This window comes from Diceros bicornis, chromosome 37, assembly GCF_020826845.1.
Source record: "Diceros bicornis minor isolate mBicDic1 chromosome 37, mDicBic1.mat.cur, whole genome shotgun sequence".
NCBI classification, from domain to species: domain Eukaryota; kingdom Metazoa; phylum Chordata; class Mammalia; order Perissodactyla; family Rhinocerotidae; genus Diceros; species Diceros bicornis.
The window spans coordinates 3,734,517-3,749,612 of NC_080776.1; the positions used below are offsets into that span (position 1 = coordinate 3,734,517).

The window sequence follows — 15,096 nt, forward strand, 5'->3', positions numbered from 1 at the left end:
GACATAAAGCCAGGGGCACACTGAAATATACATATTTTTAAGCTTGTATATTTTTATTCTGTACTGTGGAGTTTTTAAAATTGAGAATGATTTATTTGTGATAGTACATTGGGTTAGAGGTGTGAATGTCTAATATAAAGACGGTCGAGAAAAAGATAAGAGCAAAATATTTTATATTTAAGAAAAACAATCTTTAAAGAGCCTTCACAAATCCACCGATCTATGAAGAGCAGGTAGGATGTTGAAAAGTATTTGGATGCAAATCCTAGCCACAGAGACACGGACTTCATTGCCTCTCTTTTCCAGAGACCAGGAAAAGATACTTGGGCCTGGTATTCTTGTGACAAACCCTGAGGGTGGGAAGGGTCCTCGGAAGTCACAGAACCCAATCCCTCCCCCCAACATCACTGGCCACTTGTTGCTCAGCTGCCTCCTTCATTCCTTTTCATCACAGAAGATGTTAGATCAGAGCTTACCACCCCACACATGGAGGAACTCGCCACCTCCCAGGACAGACCATGCCAACTTTGGGAAGCTCGAACTGTGAGAAACCCCTTGATGGCATTCAACCGAAATCTGACGCCTTACAATTTCAAACAGCTGTTAATGTTTCTGTTCTCCAAGGCTACACAGAACAGTGCTAATCCCTCTTATATGTAACAGCCCTCCAACTTTTGAAGATAATTATTACGTCCCCTTCCCAAGCCTCCTCTTTTCCATGCTTGGCATCTACGTTTCTTTAATCATTCTTCAAATGAAATAGTACTCCATTATTCTGTTATAATATAGTTTCCTTTGCAAAAAAAATAACTCACGTGTCGAAATCTGTTACCAAGAGTATCATAATTAAGCTGCTATTCGCAATTTCTTTCACAAAATTACATTTTAATGTGTAAAAAATAAGTTTTAAATTGGATGTTTTCTTCTCCTTACCCACCACAAATGAAAAGAGTATGTGTGGTACTCTCAAGGGATAGTCCCATGTCTTAAGTGTCTTAATGTACACACGTGGGACAGCTGACATCTTGCCAGATAACTGTTCATTCTGATTAATAATATTAGAGTGTAATATGATCATTATCACATAGGTTATGGCAATCAGAAATTCAAATTGCTGTGATTCTCCAGCAGCCCAATTTATAGACACATTAGCATCCTCACCCACTCTCAGAAAGATTCATAGCACCTGCTTTATTTGAGTCCTTTGGCCTGCCTCACTCATGTAATTTTCTCCTAGACTTATTCAATTGTGGACCCGTGACATGCTATCTACCGTTTTTAAGCCATTTCTTTTCAAACTTCAAGTCAAATAAAAAGGCCCCTATGCTGTGATATACTTAACTTAGAAACATGCCTTCTTCAAGCTGGCTAATACTTCACTGCAGCAAAGTTAGTATGATACTATTCATATTCCTATTATTTTTAAATAATTGCGGCAAAATTTTTATTATGTGTAAGAGTAACATTCAGAGTATTTAGTGACTATGGCAAAGGCATATCAGAATGGATCACAGCACATGCCAGAGCAGAGATGTGAAGGCCTATTATTTTGTCAAGTATTAATTCTTTCGTTGTCTGATCTGGAAAAGTGTGACAAAGGGATGCCAGAGAGGGATCTGGGAAAGCCAATCGGGGAGAATGTATTTCAATATTTTAACAATCAGTAAAATTGTAAGGAAGATAGCATTTGAATAATAGTCCTGGTAGTGATATATACTGTGCTGCTCATACTCTTAAAGGACACCAGGGTTTGTAGGATTTTGAAAATGCTAAACAAAACACTCCTCATTTTTAGTAGAAATAAAAAATAAACATTAAAGTTATTTTTTTGTATATTTGAATAGGAAGCAATGAAAAGCATTTGATCTTGACTTGGTAAGAAATCAAAGATGTCTGTAGTTTAAAACCTTCATGTGCTATATCAGCACATATACAATTACTACAGACTTTAATCAAGAGAGAAGCTGTCTGAAAAAATTAACCTTGAAATAACCACTGGAAATATGATGAGATGAACAATTCATGAATATGAGAATTATTCTCTATAGTGAGTTTGATTATGGAGAATGTCATCTTGAGCCATGACACAGCTCTAGCAGATATATAAATAATATTATAATTCTTTAGATACCTTGCAATTCACAAAGCCAGAAAAGACTTTTAGGAATGTTTCTTAAGATATCCCCAAATATGGATATTATTGTACAAATTACTGGCTTTTCTAGAATCACATCTCCATTAAGTGTTAGATATTATGTGACATTTTTCACACAAGTTAGCCTCATTTAGAAATTTCACTAAAATTTATCCTTTTGGATGATGGAACTTTTTTACAAAGACCAAGGTTTGGGTTTTTTGTTTGTTGTTCTGTTTTATAGCCACTTCCTGATAATTACAGTGGATCCCATCCTGTTGGTTTATACAGCAGATGAATGACTAGTTTCAGAATATTCATCTAAACACACCCCAGATTCAAATCACAAAATTACCATAAAATAATGGGACTTCTGATTCACTCACAAGTAGTCAAAAATCCTTGAACATCAAAAGCCCACTATACACGTCCTTGAAACAAAGAGATTTTGGATGTTTTGATGTATTTATTTTCTGCAGACCTGGAACAACTGAAATGATTTTGTTTCTCCTTTTTCCTCATTAATAAATCTACCTTCACAGCGCTCATTCTGCCAGTGAGAAATACGGTACTTACAGAAATTTATTTTTATATAGTCTATAAATATTGAGTGAGAGCTGTTAGCCTGTGGGAGACAAACTTCATCTGTACCTTTCAAAGACTGACAGAGTCAGTTTGGAGGAGTGAAAGAGCATGTATCAGATCTAAATTTGCTAAACAAAATTAGCTGCGTGCCATTCTGTTTGTCTTATCTCTTTCTCTGGCTCAGGGTGTGCTAATTCTGGCCACAAGCAATATAGTAAGTACAGAAAAAACAATAAACGTCCCTTTCGCCAACAGTTGCCTAAAATGTTTTGTCTATTTCAATTTATCTCAAAGCTTTTTATATTTTCAAATTTCATCCTCTACTTAGAAAAAGAAAAGAAAGAAGAGAAAGAGACCACTAAAGAATTATATCTGAATACCAATCGCTTCAGTTTCCATTAATTTCCAGTACACTTTTTGAGGTTTCAATATATCACCAGGGACAGTGGGGCAGCTAAATTTGAAGTTAAAACAACTGGCAAATATTATTAACTGTTTAGCTGATATTTTTACATAGTAAGAGTGTGACTTGGAATACTAATTCTTTCATTGTTACTTAAATGTATTAATATATTAGTTAAAATATTACCAAATATCTGAGCTGAGTCCTGATTTTAATTTAGATGCATTGTTTCATTCACAGCTTGTAAAAATGTCATTGTAGTTAAAATGGTCACATTTAACTTAGAGGGTAAAAGATAAAGATAGCTTTTTATCCATGCTAAATAACAAATGATTAAAAATTCGATGAGCTATATTTTAAGGGGGCAGGGTCTTAGTAACATAGTGTTTATGTATACCAAAACTGGCAAGATTCCTTAAATCACACCCAATCATTATAAACTACAGAATTGCATAAGAGTATTACATGAGCCATTTAAAAAATATGACGTCAAGAAAATAGATATATACCTGGATTAGGCACGTTCATATTTAGAGAGAAAATATTCTTAAAATTATCTCTACATAGTACATTATATCATCCAAAGATATACTAAAGGGTTTTACAGCGTAATTTTTCTTCATATGAGAATTTTTTTTCTTGAAGCAATGCATTCTTCTGCATTAGTAGTCGACACTAACTACATGCAGTAGAAAAAGAAAAACAATAAAAAATTATATAATGACACCTAAAATTCACAGTAAAAGAGGGATAATATTACTTCCTAAAATTTATAATTTTCAAACGTAGGCAGATTTATCATAATTTTTTTTAAAGGCTTCTTAAAAATTAAACCCTTCTCTGGCGTTGGTACCGCCCAAGGCTCTGTACCACTTAATTTATATTTCTATTTCTGCATTGCTTTTAAAAAGGTTCCCCAAATTGTATAAATGCAGGTCCCCAAACCCTGGATACGCCCCTGCTTTGAAGTTTTCTCAAGAAGACAAGGCAAGGATGGTTTCCTTAACATACACAATACAAAGAGAGAACTCTGGAGACTACAATGGAGGAGGAGATATACAGAGTAACCCAAAGGAAGACTCTTTAAATGACAGACTTACTGGACAAGTTTCTTCACGTGGCTACAGGGAGAGTAAAAAGGGCTGTTGACCTGAGGCATAAGGATTTGGTGTGCTAAGGATCCCTTTCTGGTACAGTAGGGCAGGACAGTGGAGGAGCCAGGCCTCTGAGAGGCACCACTGGCTTCTGTCGCTGGGAGAAGTCATGCAAGAGGCTGAGAAGCAGGAGGTGGAGGCGGCTCTCAGGACAGGGCAGACATGTAACTGTACCAGACCGATGCAGCAGTCAGGTTTCCCCCTTACATCCTGCTTCTTTCTCTCTCTATTTCCTTACCTACAAAGTAGGAACTATCATCCCTGACTCAAACTTTCTTTTCAGGGATTCTTGGAAGAAAAGCAATCAGGAAAGTTCTAATTTCAGACAGAGGCTCTAATGTTTCTGAGCCCAATTCTCTCATTAATAGATTGCTCTGCAGACTGCTAGGTAAGTTTGAAAGTTAGATTAACTCTTTCAGGCCGTCATAAATTAAGGTACAATTAAGGCACAGCAGTGACCTAGAATGGTTGACAGTTTCTTAGAATCTGGTAACCTGAGAAGAAATGTCTCGAAGAGCATTCTCACGGGTAGAATCTGACTCTATAAAGACTAGAATCATTTCACCAATTTTCAGAATGCAGAGTGAATCATGTAAAAGAGCAGCTAAGAGAATCCCAGCCACCTCTCAGTGCAGTTATGCTGCAAGTGCTGCCTTTACAGGATCCTTTTAAAATTGTAGGCATAAGTCTAGTTGTCTATTTTAAGATCCTGAGAAATCTTAGTTATAACAAAGTTGTATTATCACATATATCTAGGAATAGAAAATGCCACATTCTGTCTGGAACTCTTTTTTCATGAACTACTTATAAGCATTTTTCTAGAGGCAAACATTCCTCCCGAGAGTGTGGAAAATCACTTAATAACATATTTTTTTGTATTGTGTTTTATTGGCCTTATCTATCCTTTTTTTAAAAAAAGGGAAAGTTAGTATCTCGAGCTTCTTAGAGTCATCCTCAGTTCCTAGCATGGTCTTGAAGTACACTGACGGGCCAGTACATGCTTACTGCTTAAACTCATTAAAATTTTTAAATAGGAGATAAGTAAGAAATTGCAATATAATGGCCACAGAAAAATAGTGGACTACAAAACACATACTTAAGAATGGTATTCATGTATATTTAACTCACCAAAAATAAAACCAACAGCAATACTTTGTACCATATTATGAGCAGACTCTAAAAATGTGAATAGGGACAAAAGATATACTCTTGGAAACACTCCATTGAAAGAAATACCCTAGGAAGCTTGAGAAAGCAACTAAAAAAATTTCCAGGGTAAACATGCCTAATATCTATTATTAAGAATTCTATAATTACATTTCAAGAACAGATTACTTTGTGTACTATATGGTTTAATTACAAATAATAACCATCCATGAATGAGCTTAAAATTGTTTTAGCAAATGTATGTTATTCTTTCATTTAAAAAATATTTTTAAAGATGCTTGTGGCACCACATCAGTCTCTACAGGGGACAAACCTCTTGCTTTTAAAAAGTTAAAATACAATATGGTTTAAGATGAAATGCCAGGTATGTGCGTATAGATAAGAATTAGCGGCTAGGGTAGTCAGTGAAGGAAGATGCAATGAAAGGTGTGATTTAACCCAGAACTGAAAAGACTCAACCGTGTAGACAGGCAGAGGCACCAAATCAGCCATGAACTGTAGGGAAAGGGTCCAGCAAAAGCAAACACAACAGTGAGCACAGTCATGGAATACTGACTAGGTCAGCCTGGTTCTTAGACAGAATACATCTTAAGACTTAAGGCTGGATTAAAAAGGAAACTGCAGACTATTTTAGTAGACTTTGAACTTTATAACAGGAATCCATTGAAGGCTTCTGAATGGAAACTAGGATAATAAAAGTATTATATTAGAAATGGTCATCTGGCAGTGACAAGAAGAAGTCTTGGAGGTAAGAGGACAGTGAACAAGGGGACTAGTAAAGAGGATCTTGCAATAGCCCTGCTCTGAGGTTTTTAAGGACTAGATGAGGTCAATAAAAATCTTAGGAAATAGACTTTAATAAGCCATGCAATCAAATTTCCTTAAAAAAAACCAAAAACTTGTTTAACTGCTCTAGTTCTAGACAAAATGATCAGACAAAAAGAACTCCTAAAAATAAAAGTGTGTGTCTAAAAGAAATATTATTCTGTTTTATTTTTATTTGGTTTTCACAGGTCCCTATAGAAAGAAACTCATATTCTCTAAACCCACAGGGAAGAATAGGAAATAATGACAAGGATTTTAGTGAAAGAAGAGTTTGCCTAAAGCAAAAGAGTCACTGCCATCCATGACCTCAATTAGGCATCCCCCTGATAGTGACGGGGACCTTTCCTGAAACAGAGGATCGCACAGCTTATTACTCAAGCTATAACCACAGTAGATATAGTCACAGCACCTGGAGAATCTGCTGCCAGTTTTTTTCATTTCTAAACAGCCATGAGATATCCTCAGCAGACCACAGAAGACCAGCAGATGCATCTTTTGAAAGCAGGTTTACAATCCCCACTTGTGTCCTAAAGACTTAAAACCTGGATGTCCACCTACACCAGATGTCTATGGGGCCACACATAAGTAAAGATCAGAAGAGTAGTAAAGATGTAGAAAGAGAAACTGATTATTTACAAGTCTGATCCTTTTGGAAAATAAATGAGTGTTTATCGCACCATTCATTTTCTTCTCTTTAAACATCTTTAGACTATGTTCCAAATGAAATACATACAACCATTCATACAGACTTGCTTCCTATTGCTTTACTCCCTGGATTCACAAACTGAGTCTTGGATATTCTTTTGGTGTTTAGCATGCTTCGGTAACTCCTACAATATTGGAAATAATGTGATTAACAGTAATGATCCTGAGCTGCCTCTCCAGAGAGAGGTTTAATGATGTCGCAAAGGAAGTTTCATGGTGTCCATGTTAATGTTTACAGGGGGTTCATTTTCATCTCAAATTCCTAACAGGAAGTGACTCTTCCTGCCAAAACAAGTTTCAAACCTCCCTTCTGTCATTAGCGCCCATGAGAATGCTGATCTTGTCTGAAAAAGCTCTGGTGCTTGAGGAGAGTCAGCGACAACCAGAGTGTTAAGGCTAAATCGACAACATGGCAAAGTCACAAGGCCCAGAGGCAGTGTCTTGCAGAAGCCAACTAGGGGGAAGCAAATGTGCCATCGAAATAAATTTATAACGTCTTAGTACATAAAGCTTAGCTTTTGCACGTGTACAAAGAATACAACTGTGACCTTACTAGGGGCCTGAAGAAAGAAAACAGTCCAACATAGACAGTAGAAAAGATAAAGACCCTTGGGTCCAAGAATAGGCATGGACGAATCTGAAGTATTCCCATGGATTTGCCAGTGAAGAGTCCTCACCAACTAATTGGTGATGAGGAATCCACTGTTTATCCTTTATAATTCATTTTATTTAAGTATGCGTATTGCTTAATACAGAATAGGAAAATAACCATTCTCTACTTATTGATCATTTTCATAAAGTCCCACATAAAAGAAAGTCTTGAAGGTGCTGTTATATACAGATAGTCCTGGGAGCAACTCTCATCTGACTTTTAGGGCTGAAATTCTATGTCCAGAATAGGCCCTACCAGGTAAACAGATCCTCTTACAGAACTAGGTCTTAACAAAGTTGCTTTATTTCTTTAACCTTGATGTGCTGTCAGTTATAAATGCAATCAATGATTACTTCCTACATATAAATTAAAGATGACGATGACCCCACAGTCTCCCCCTTGAAAAGAACTTCACCATCTAATAATTAGGACCATGGATCCAATCCATTTGTTTTCACTTCTATTTTACAATTCTCTTTCAAAACTACACAATGTTGTATTTCTCTCTGTTTTTTTTTTAAGTGTCTGCACCTTTTCAAGTACTTTCTGTGCATGTTAAAGAAAATGATACTGGTGTCAGGAATTAACTTACAGGACCTACCTTCCCTGTGCTCCCAATCTCCTCACTTGAAAAACGAGAAGACAGGACTAGACCAGTGGTTCCTAAAGAGTGCTGCATTTCTGTGAAGTCAGCGCAGAAGAGTGGAGAGGAGAGTGGAAGGAAAGTGGGGCCGCGCTGAAGTTGGGGGCACACAGCCGGCTTCTCACACAGCTCTCCTCTCCCTTCTCCCTGTTTTAGATACCAGGGTTACACACATGAATTCACTTGAAAAAAGAGATCCACTTACAAAAATAATTGAAAACCAATGGATTTCTTTTTCTAAACATCCTTTTTCTGTCGGATTCATTAAAAAAAATTCAAGATGTTAATTGTTTAGGTATCACTTTTAGCTACACTAACAGAGATGAGGATATTGAGACACAGAGCAGAAGTCTAACCCAGTCTAACAGAGTAGAAGTCTAACCCACACAGAAAATGACTGTATGACCCGAATCCAATTCTCCTAACTTTTATTCTGGGGCTCTATTCTGTAGCATCACACACAGCAGGGCTGCTGCTGCTCTACCCACAGCTCAGGCGAGCACCACTCCCATGACATTCTTTGTGGCTGCTGCCCCCTGGAGTTGTGCAAAGCAACTTTGCACAACTGTGCCTGCAGAGCTATCACGTACTCAAAATGAAAATAACTATAAAACAATTACTACATGTTCAAAACAGCACTTTAGAATTAGGTCCAAAAATATCCTTACAGTATATTTCACCTCTATGTCATAAAAATGAGATGGTTCTCTTTTTTCTTAAAAAAAAAATGAGTACAAATAGAAAGCACCAGTTTTAGTGTCAAATATGAAAACAAGAAAGTGGCTTTAAAGCTTTGATTAAAGTATTGGAAAATAGGTCAATTTATTTAATAAACATGTTAGAATTATCAACAACTCAGAAAAAGCAAAAACGCCACATACAGTGAAATTTAAAGAGACCACGGAACAATTCCAAAAACTAACATTTTGGGGAAATGGCCTTCAAATACAAACTCTTTAGAGTAAATAACCTTTTGTATCATTTAGACAGGTGCTCTTCTGACAGCAATGGTCTGCTAGAAAGTTCACATTATGTTTATTTACATATGTATACATGTTTCAAATATATCAATTAACTTGTTACGCGAATGTATTTCAACATCACAGAAGATTTTAAAGCCATTTTTCAGAAAACTGCTATACAGTGGAGAAATACAGGATACGTTACATGCATTTCCCCCTCAGGCACACAAGCCAAGTCACAAAGATGTGAAGTGAGTTGCTCAAGATATTAAAAAGAAACTAGAAGAACTGTCCCTGCAAGGCAGAAATCCTGATTGAAACCACCTGGCTGTGTCCTGTTTCACACTTAACCACAAAATAGGCAAAGTCTCCTTCAAATTAAGTAGAAAAGCTACAGTTTCAGGAAACATTGATCTAAGATCTTTTTATTTTTTTAAAAAAGGTAAAATTAAGGGATTATTTATCATTATGAACTGCAAACTTCAGTCAACAGCTGCATTAGAAAGCATGAAAAGTAAGATTTTACTCAACTGCCCAATATTTATAATAATTCGGAAAATGAAGATTAGATAAAAGATGCAATCTGGTTCCATATGGTCAAATGTAACATAGTAGAATATTTCTAAAATGATATAACCAGGAGAAAAGTTTATAATATGATTAAATTCTACCCTGCACACATACTCAGTAGATCATTATAAAAGCTAACAGTGGAACATGCTTGACAATTAATTTCTGTAGAAGAGCCGTAGTCTTGAATATGTATAAGCTAATTTCCATGTAAATATTAACATCTCTATAAATGAGTATCTCTTAAAAGGGTGAAATCAAACAGCAAGTGCCAACAAGTGTGCAGGTAACAGAACATCTTTCTTGATCATTTGCTTCATTTATGTTCTAGGCACTTACAGTTACACATAGATATGCAACAGCAGCAGAACACTATAAAATAAAAGAAAAACTTGTTGCTATTTTTAATATATGTTAAATTTTCTTAATAACTGGCTTGAAATAATATAAAGATGACACATTAAAGCACTGCAGTGTTTAAGGCACCTTAATTTGATTTATTGTCTAAAATGTGCATCTTACATAGCCATTAATCTCAAGGTGGCTCTAATCACAAGGCTGCAGAGAATATTTAGAAAGAGCACACTTCCTTGCATCCCCAGCATTTTTTAAATGGCAGTAGTCTACCTTCCTTCTTGGTCAAGAGGGGAAAAGAGGAAGAGAGAAAGGGAAAAAGGGACTTCTCTGTAGAAAGATTTGGCCTTGGAGGGCTTTTGAGATGGGCTAGGGATCTTGGATCGGTGCCTTTTTATTTTCTTTCAGGAATAAATCTGAGCAATGGAATGGCTGGCGATTGCCTGGCCAACCAGCCATATCAGATTTATCAAAAAGAAAGAATGAAAACTGGCTCAGAGGACTCCTGCAGTGGCTGAGTGGCAGCTTCATGGTAAAGACACACACAAAGAGAATACCCTTAGTGATGGAGGAGAAAATATATATTCACATGTGTAAATTGAATAAACAATAAGATGTAAAGAAAGAATCTATAGCAATAGAAAGGGTGAATGCAGAAGACAGATGATAAATAGTACTTCTATTTAAGAATCAAAGGGAAGAAAGCTCATGAATACTAAATGTTTGAATCCACTTTAAGGAGGAAATATGATTTTCTCAAATAAATGCAAACTCTAAAAATCAGCCAATGCAAACTTACTGCGTTCAGGTTAGAGTAAAAAATACGTAAATCCTCCATGAAGTGCGTGCCCGGGTAAGTATTCTAATGTAATTTCTTAATTAAGACAGATTTCCAGTGACTAAATGAAAATATATATAAAGCAGTTAAGTGCCTTGATTTTCAAAAATTTTGACTTTCTATGCCTGCGTGATTAAAATAAATAAAAGCAGTTTGGTTTAAGAAAAAAAATCAGACAACAAGGGATCATGACACAACCAGAGTCATTCAATTTTATCGTAACAGTCCATATTATAGTATTTTCAAGTGTTTTATAGTTATAGTAATAGGTATAAATTTATTTAGAAGCATTCTGAAGAAAAAAATATCTTCTAAAAAGGCCCTTTTACATATATAAGAACTTCAAAATTCAGAAAAAAAAGGAAAGAGTGTACCCATGGGTGTGCTTACAGCAAACACGTGTAGGAAAGAGGATTGATGGTTTTTTGAAAATACATTTAATATAGTTTTCATCACTTACTAAGTTTTATTAACCTTTTTCTTCTCAAATGTAAAAAACCCTAAGTTTGGAGGCATAATATATTTTAAATATATAGGAAAAAATGTATGTTCCTTTATAGGATGAAAAGCAGAACTAAGTTATCTGCAAATAAGAAATGGAAGCTGAACTTGATCATCACATATCTGTTAAGGTTTGTAAGAGTATCACCTCAATACTAGTATGTATTTCATTCCAATACAAAGGTGAGATTGATTATTTTTCAATCACTCCAGGAAGACAGAAATTTTGGAACTAGTCCTTTTGGTGGTAAAGTCTTTATAATTGTCATTATAAAGGGCCTTTGGCTATAATATTTCTAGATAAAATGAATCACTAGAAATGAGACAAACTGCTTCAGAATTACTAAAAGATCATCTTCTCTAAAGCTGATTTTTTTCCAAACAAAAGAAGAAAAAATCAAAACAGGTCCTCTTCCTTTACAATTATTTTAAGAAATATCTTAGATCTAGACAACAGAATCCCCCCTATATTTTTATTCTGTTCACATAGAGCAGTAAATAAGGTGCATTCCTTCTGCTTAAGAAATTAGCATTTCAAAAATATGCCACTTTCCCCTGAACTCCAAGCGTGTCTAATAATGCGAGAAGCAGATTGTCTTCCCTCGTTTCCTTAATTTGTTTCATCTAAAAGCAATTCACTCAACATCTTGTCGCCCTCTGGCAGCTTAGTTTACTTATCCGCACTTAATTTCTCATTTGGACCAAAACAAACTCCTGCAAACTGCTACTGACTGCTAACCGCGAGAGGGGAGACACGCAATATGTATTTACTTGGGAACATACAGACACACAAACACAGCCACACACACACACACAGAGCCTCACTCATACACCAGACAGTCACTTGGTTTTATAAAAGCACAACATTAAAACCCGCGGAACTTCCCCCGCCAGGTGCCGGGGTTGGGGCGGGGTAGGAGTGGGTAGGATGAAAAAAGAAGTCCCCGGGGGCGTTTACAGTTTGCAGCGGATCTCCTTAGCCTGCGAGCTGCAGTTACACCAGGGATGCGCGCGAGAGCTCTTCGTTGTGCGGCCCTTTCATCTAGATCACTTTGTGTTTGGAACCAGGGAGGCTCGCCTTTGTGCCCCCAGAATTTCAAGTGCACAGCCACACACGGGACAACAATGGCACGCTAATCCTCGCGCTCTAAATGGGCTCAATTGTGGGTCTGACAATTCGCGGGGGGAAGCGAGGAGAGACGAGCGAGGGCGCGAGCCGGTGTCGCCTGAGACGAGGAAGGGGACAGCTGCAGAACTAATTTGGATTACATCCCTCGCAGAAATTCTGAAAAGGGCTTTTCGGCATAGCTCAACCTCGAGCCGCACAGTTAAGCCCAAATTGCTGCGGACTCGGAGCCGGGTCCCCCAGCGGCTGAGGCTGAACCAGACAGCCCCCAGTAGGTCGCCTCGTAGAAATTCCTCTCGGCTAAGCCTGCCTGTCAGTCGCCGCTGCTTTTGAATGGGTCAATGTGCATAATCAACCCATTGAGGGCAAATATGAAGGGACCCGGGGTAGGGAGGGGGATAAAAAGGGATGTAGCTAAGAGGCCGCTTGGAATCTCGAGTCCGTGTTGGTGTCAGTCCGGAGGTGGCCGGAGCGCGGGACCCGGTATGCATGAAGAATTTCGGGGTAATTGGGAGGGTGCAAACGGCCAGAACAGACAGCGCGCATTGTGCCATTCGAAGGTCATTCTGAAAGACTCGGTGATTGTAACTTGTTATTTACTAGGCAAGGAGGGGGCGGCGGCGGCGGGGGCGGAGCGGCGAACTACAGCGCGCTGTTTTCTTGGTGAGGTCAGCAGGACACCCTCCGGGGGCCTGAAGCTCTCCTATCTACACTCCCGGGAGCTTTATCTCCCCTAGCTGCCTCCCACGCTCCCGCGACCAGCCCTGGATGGCTCCGGAAATCTCTCTGGCTCTCCAAAAGGCCCCCCTGGCCGCGTGAGACACCGCTTCTCCTCCGTCCTTTCCTGTCCCACGTTCATCCCCAGGAAACTCAAGTGTCAGAAACTTGGAGCTCCCTCGCACTGCAGGCGCTATCACTAGCCCTGCGCGGCGCGGAGCGCCGGCCCCACTGCGCTGCCTCCCCGGGGTCAACTGGCCGTCTGCCTGTCCGGGTCACCGGCGCGCAGGCTCTCCAGCAAACAGTGGCCGCGCACCCGGCGCAGCCACGCCCGCCTGGGGTTCAATCCATCCGCGCGACGGGTCGGCTCGGCAGCCACGCCGGGCAGTAAACAGAGAAGTTGGAGGGACTCCGGCCAATAGCAAGTTGAACTACAGGAAGAACTCTTCCTGGTGCCAAACACAGCAACCGACGGGAAGGCCGGGCTCCCGGCTCAAGTATGTCAAGCCTTTTTTTTTTTTTTTTTAAGGAGTCAGGCGGCCAAGCCAGCTCCCCTCCAGTCAACGGGGCGAGGGCTGCGGGACGCCGGCCGAGGAGGCCCAGAGTTCCGGGCCCCCGGCCGAGGCGCGCGCGCCGGCCCGCCCGCCGCGCTCCAGCTGCCCAGGCTGGGCTCAAGTCGGGTCTGACCCCGCAAGGCTCGGGCGACTGGGGGCGCGGTGGCCGCCGGCAGCACACACAGGTGCAAAGCCCGGCTCTCGGAGCTCCTCTCCCCACAGCCCTCGCGCTCCTAAGCAGCCCAGCCGGCAGCGCCCCGGGACCCCGTCCGTCGCGGCCCTGGCAGTGCGCGCCTCTCCGAGGCTTCTCCCTCCGGGGGCGCAGACGGGGAGCGGACCGTCTCCCCTGACTCGGGATTCGGGTCTCCCACGTCCTGCACAAGCGCGCCCAGAGAGATTCCGCTTAGGCTCATAGAAAACGCGCCAGAAAGAAGGGGGTTCGGGGGAGAGAAAAAGGGAGAGGGGCGCAGAGGGATTTTTCACGATCCATAAAACACACGCACAGACAGAGGGTAAGTTTGGGGACAGAAAGAGGGGCGAACGAAAGCCCCAGGATGAGGCCCCGGTGGAGTGGTCCCTCCGCGCCCGGGAGCGAGCGGGTCTCAGGCTGGGCGAAGGGGGCGCGGGCGCTACCATCGCGGCCAAGCCGGCGGCAGCAGGTTCCACCCCGGGAGCGCGACAGGGAACCGCGACCCACCTGACTGAGAAGCGCTGGGCTGGACGGTCCCCGCCGCCACGAGAAGGCTCCCCCAGACCCACAGTCCTGTCGCCAGCTTCATTTTTTGGACGTCTCAGATCCCGTGCTGACAATTACATGTCCAAATGGCATATCCCCTTTCGGGCACGCGGAGGAGAGCCCGCAGCCAGGCGCGCGTGGGGGCGCAAGGGGGACAGGCGCGCGTGGGGGCGCAAGGGGGACCGGCTCCGAGCGGGGACGCCCGGTCCGCGGGTCCGGGGCCGGGGCCCCGAGGAGAGGAGAGTGTGCGCGCGCGTGGGAGGGTGCCCGAGTGTGTGCGCGGGGCGCTCCGGGCCGGACTGTGCAGCTATTCCCCGTGTGAGCCTTCGCTGTCTCGCTCCCTCCTCACTTTCTCTCTCTCACTGGTTGGTCCACGATAAAAAGGAAGGGGGAAAAAGGTTTCCAAAAAAAGTTGATTGCAAAGAGGCGGTAGGTTTCCGGCCTCTCCCCCCAGCCGCGCTATGTTCGGC

General features: G+C 40.9%; 1 protein-coding gene across 1 annotated transcript in view; it reads right to left on the bottom strand.

Moving 5' to 3' along the window:
* The window catches only part of ERBB4 (erb-b2 receptor tyrosine kinase 4), a 1,098,037-nt gene extending 1,083,293 nt beyond the window's left edge, over positions 1-14,744 (bottom strand). The window contains exon 1 of the mRNA XM_058532926.1: positions 14,588-14,744. Coding sequence (XP_058388909.1) covers positions 14,588-14,669 — 82 coding nt within the window. The 5' untranslated portion in view covers positions 14,670-14,744. The remainder of the gene's footprint in view (positions 1-14,587) is intronic.
* Between the last annotated feature and the right edge of the window lie 352 nt (positions 14,745-15,096).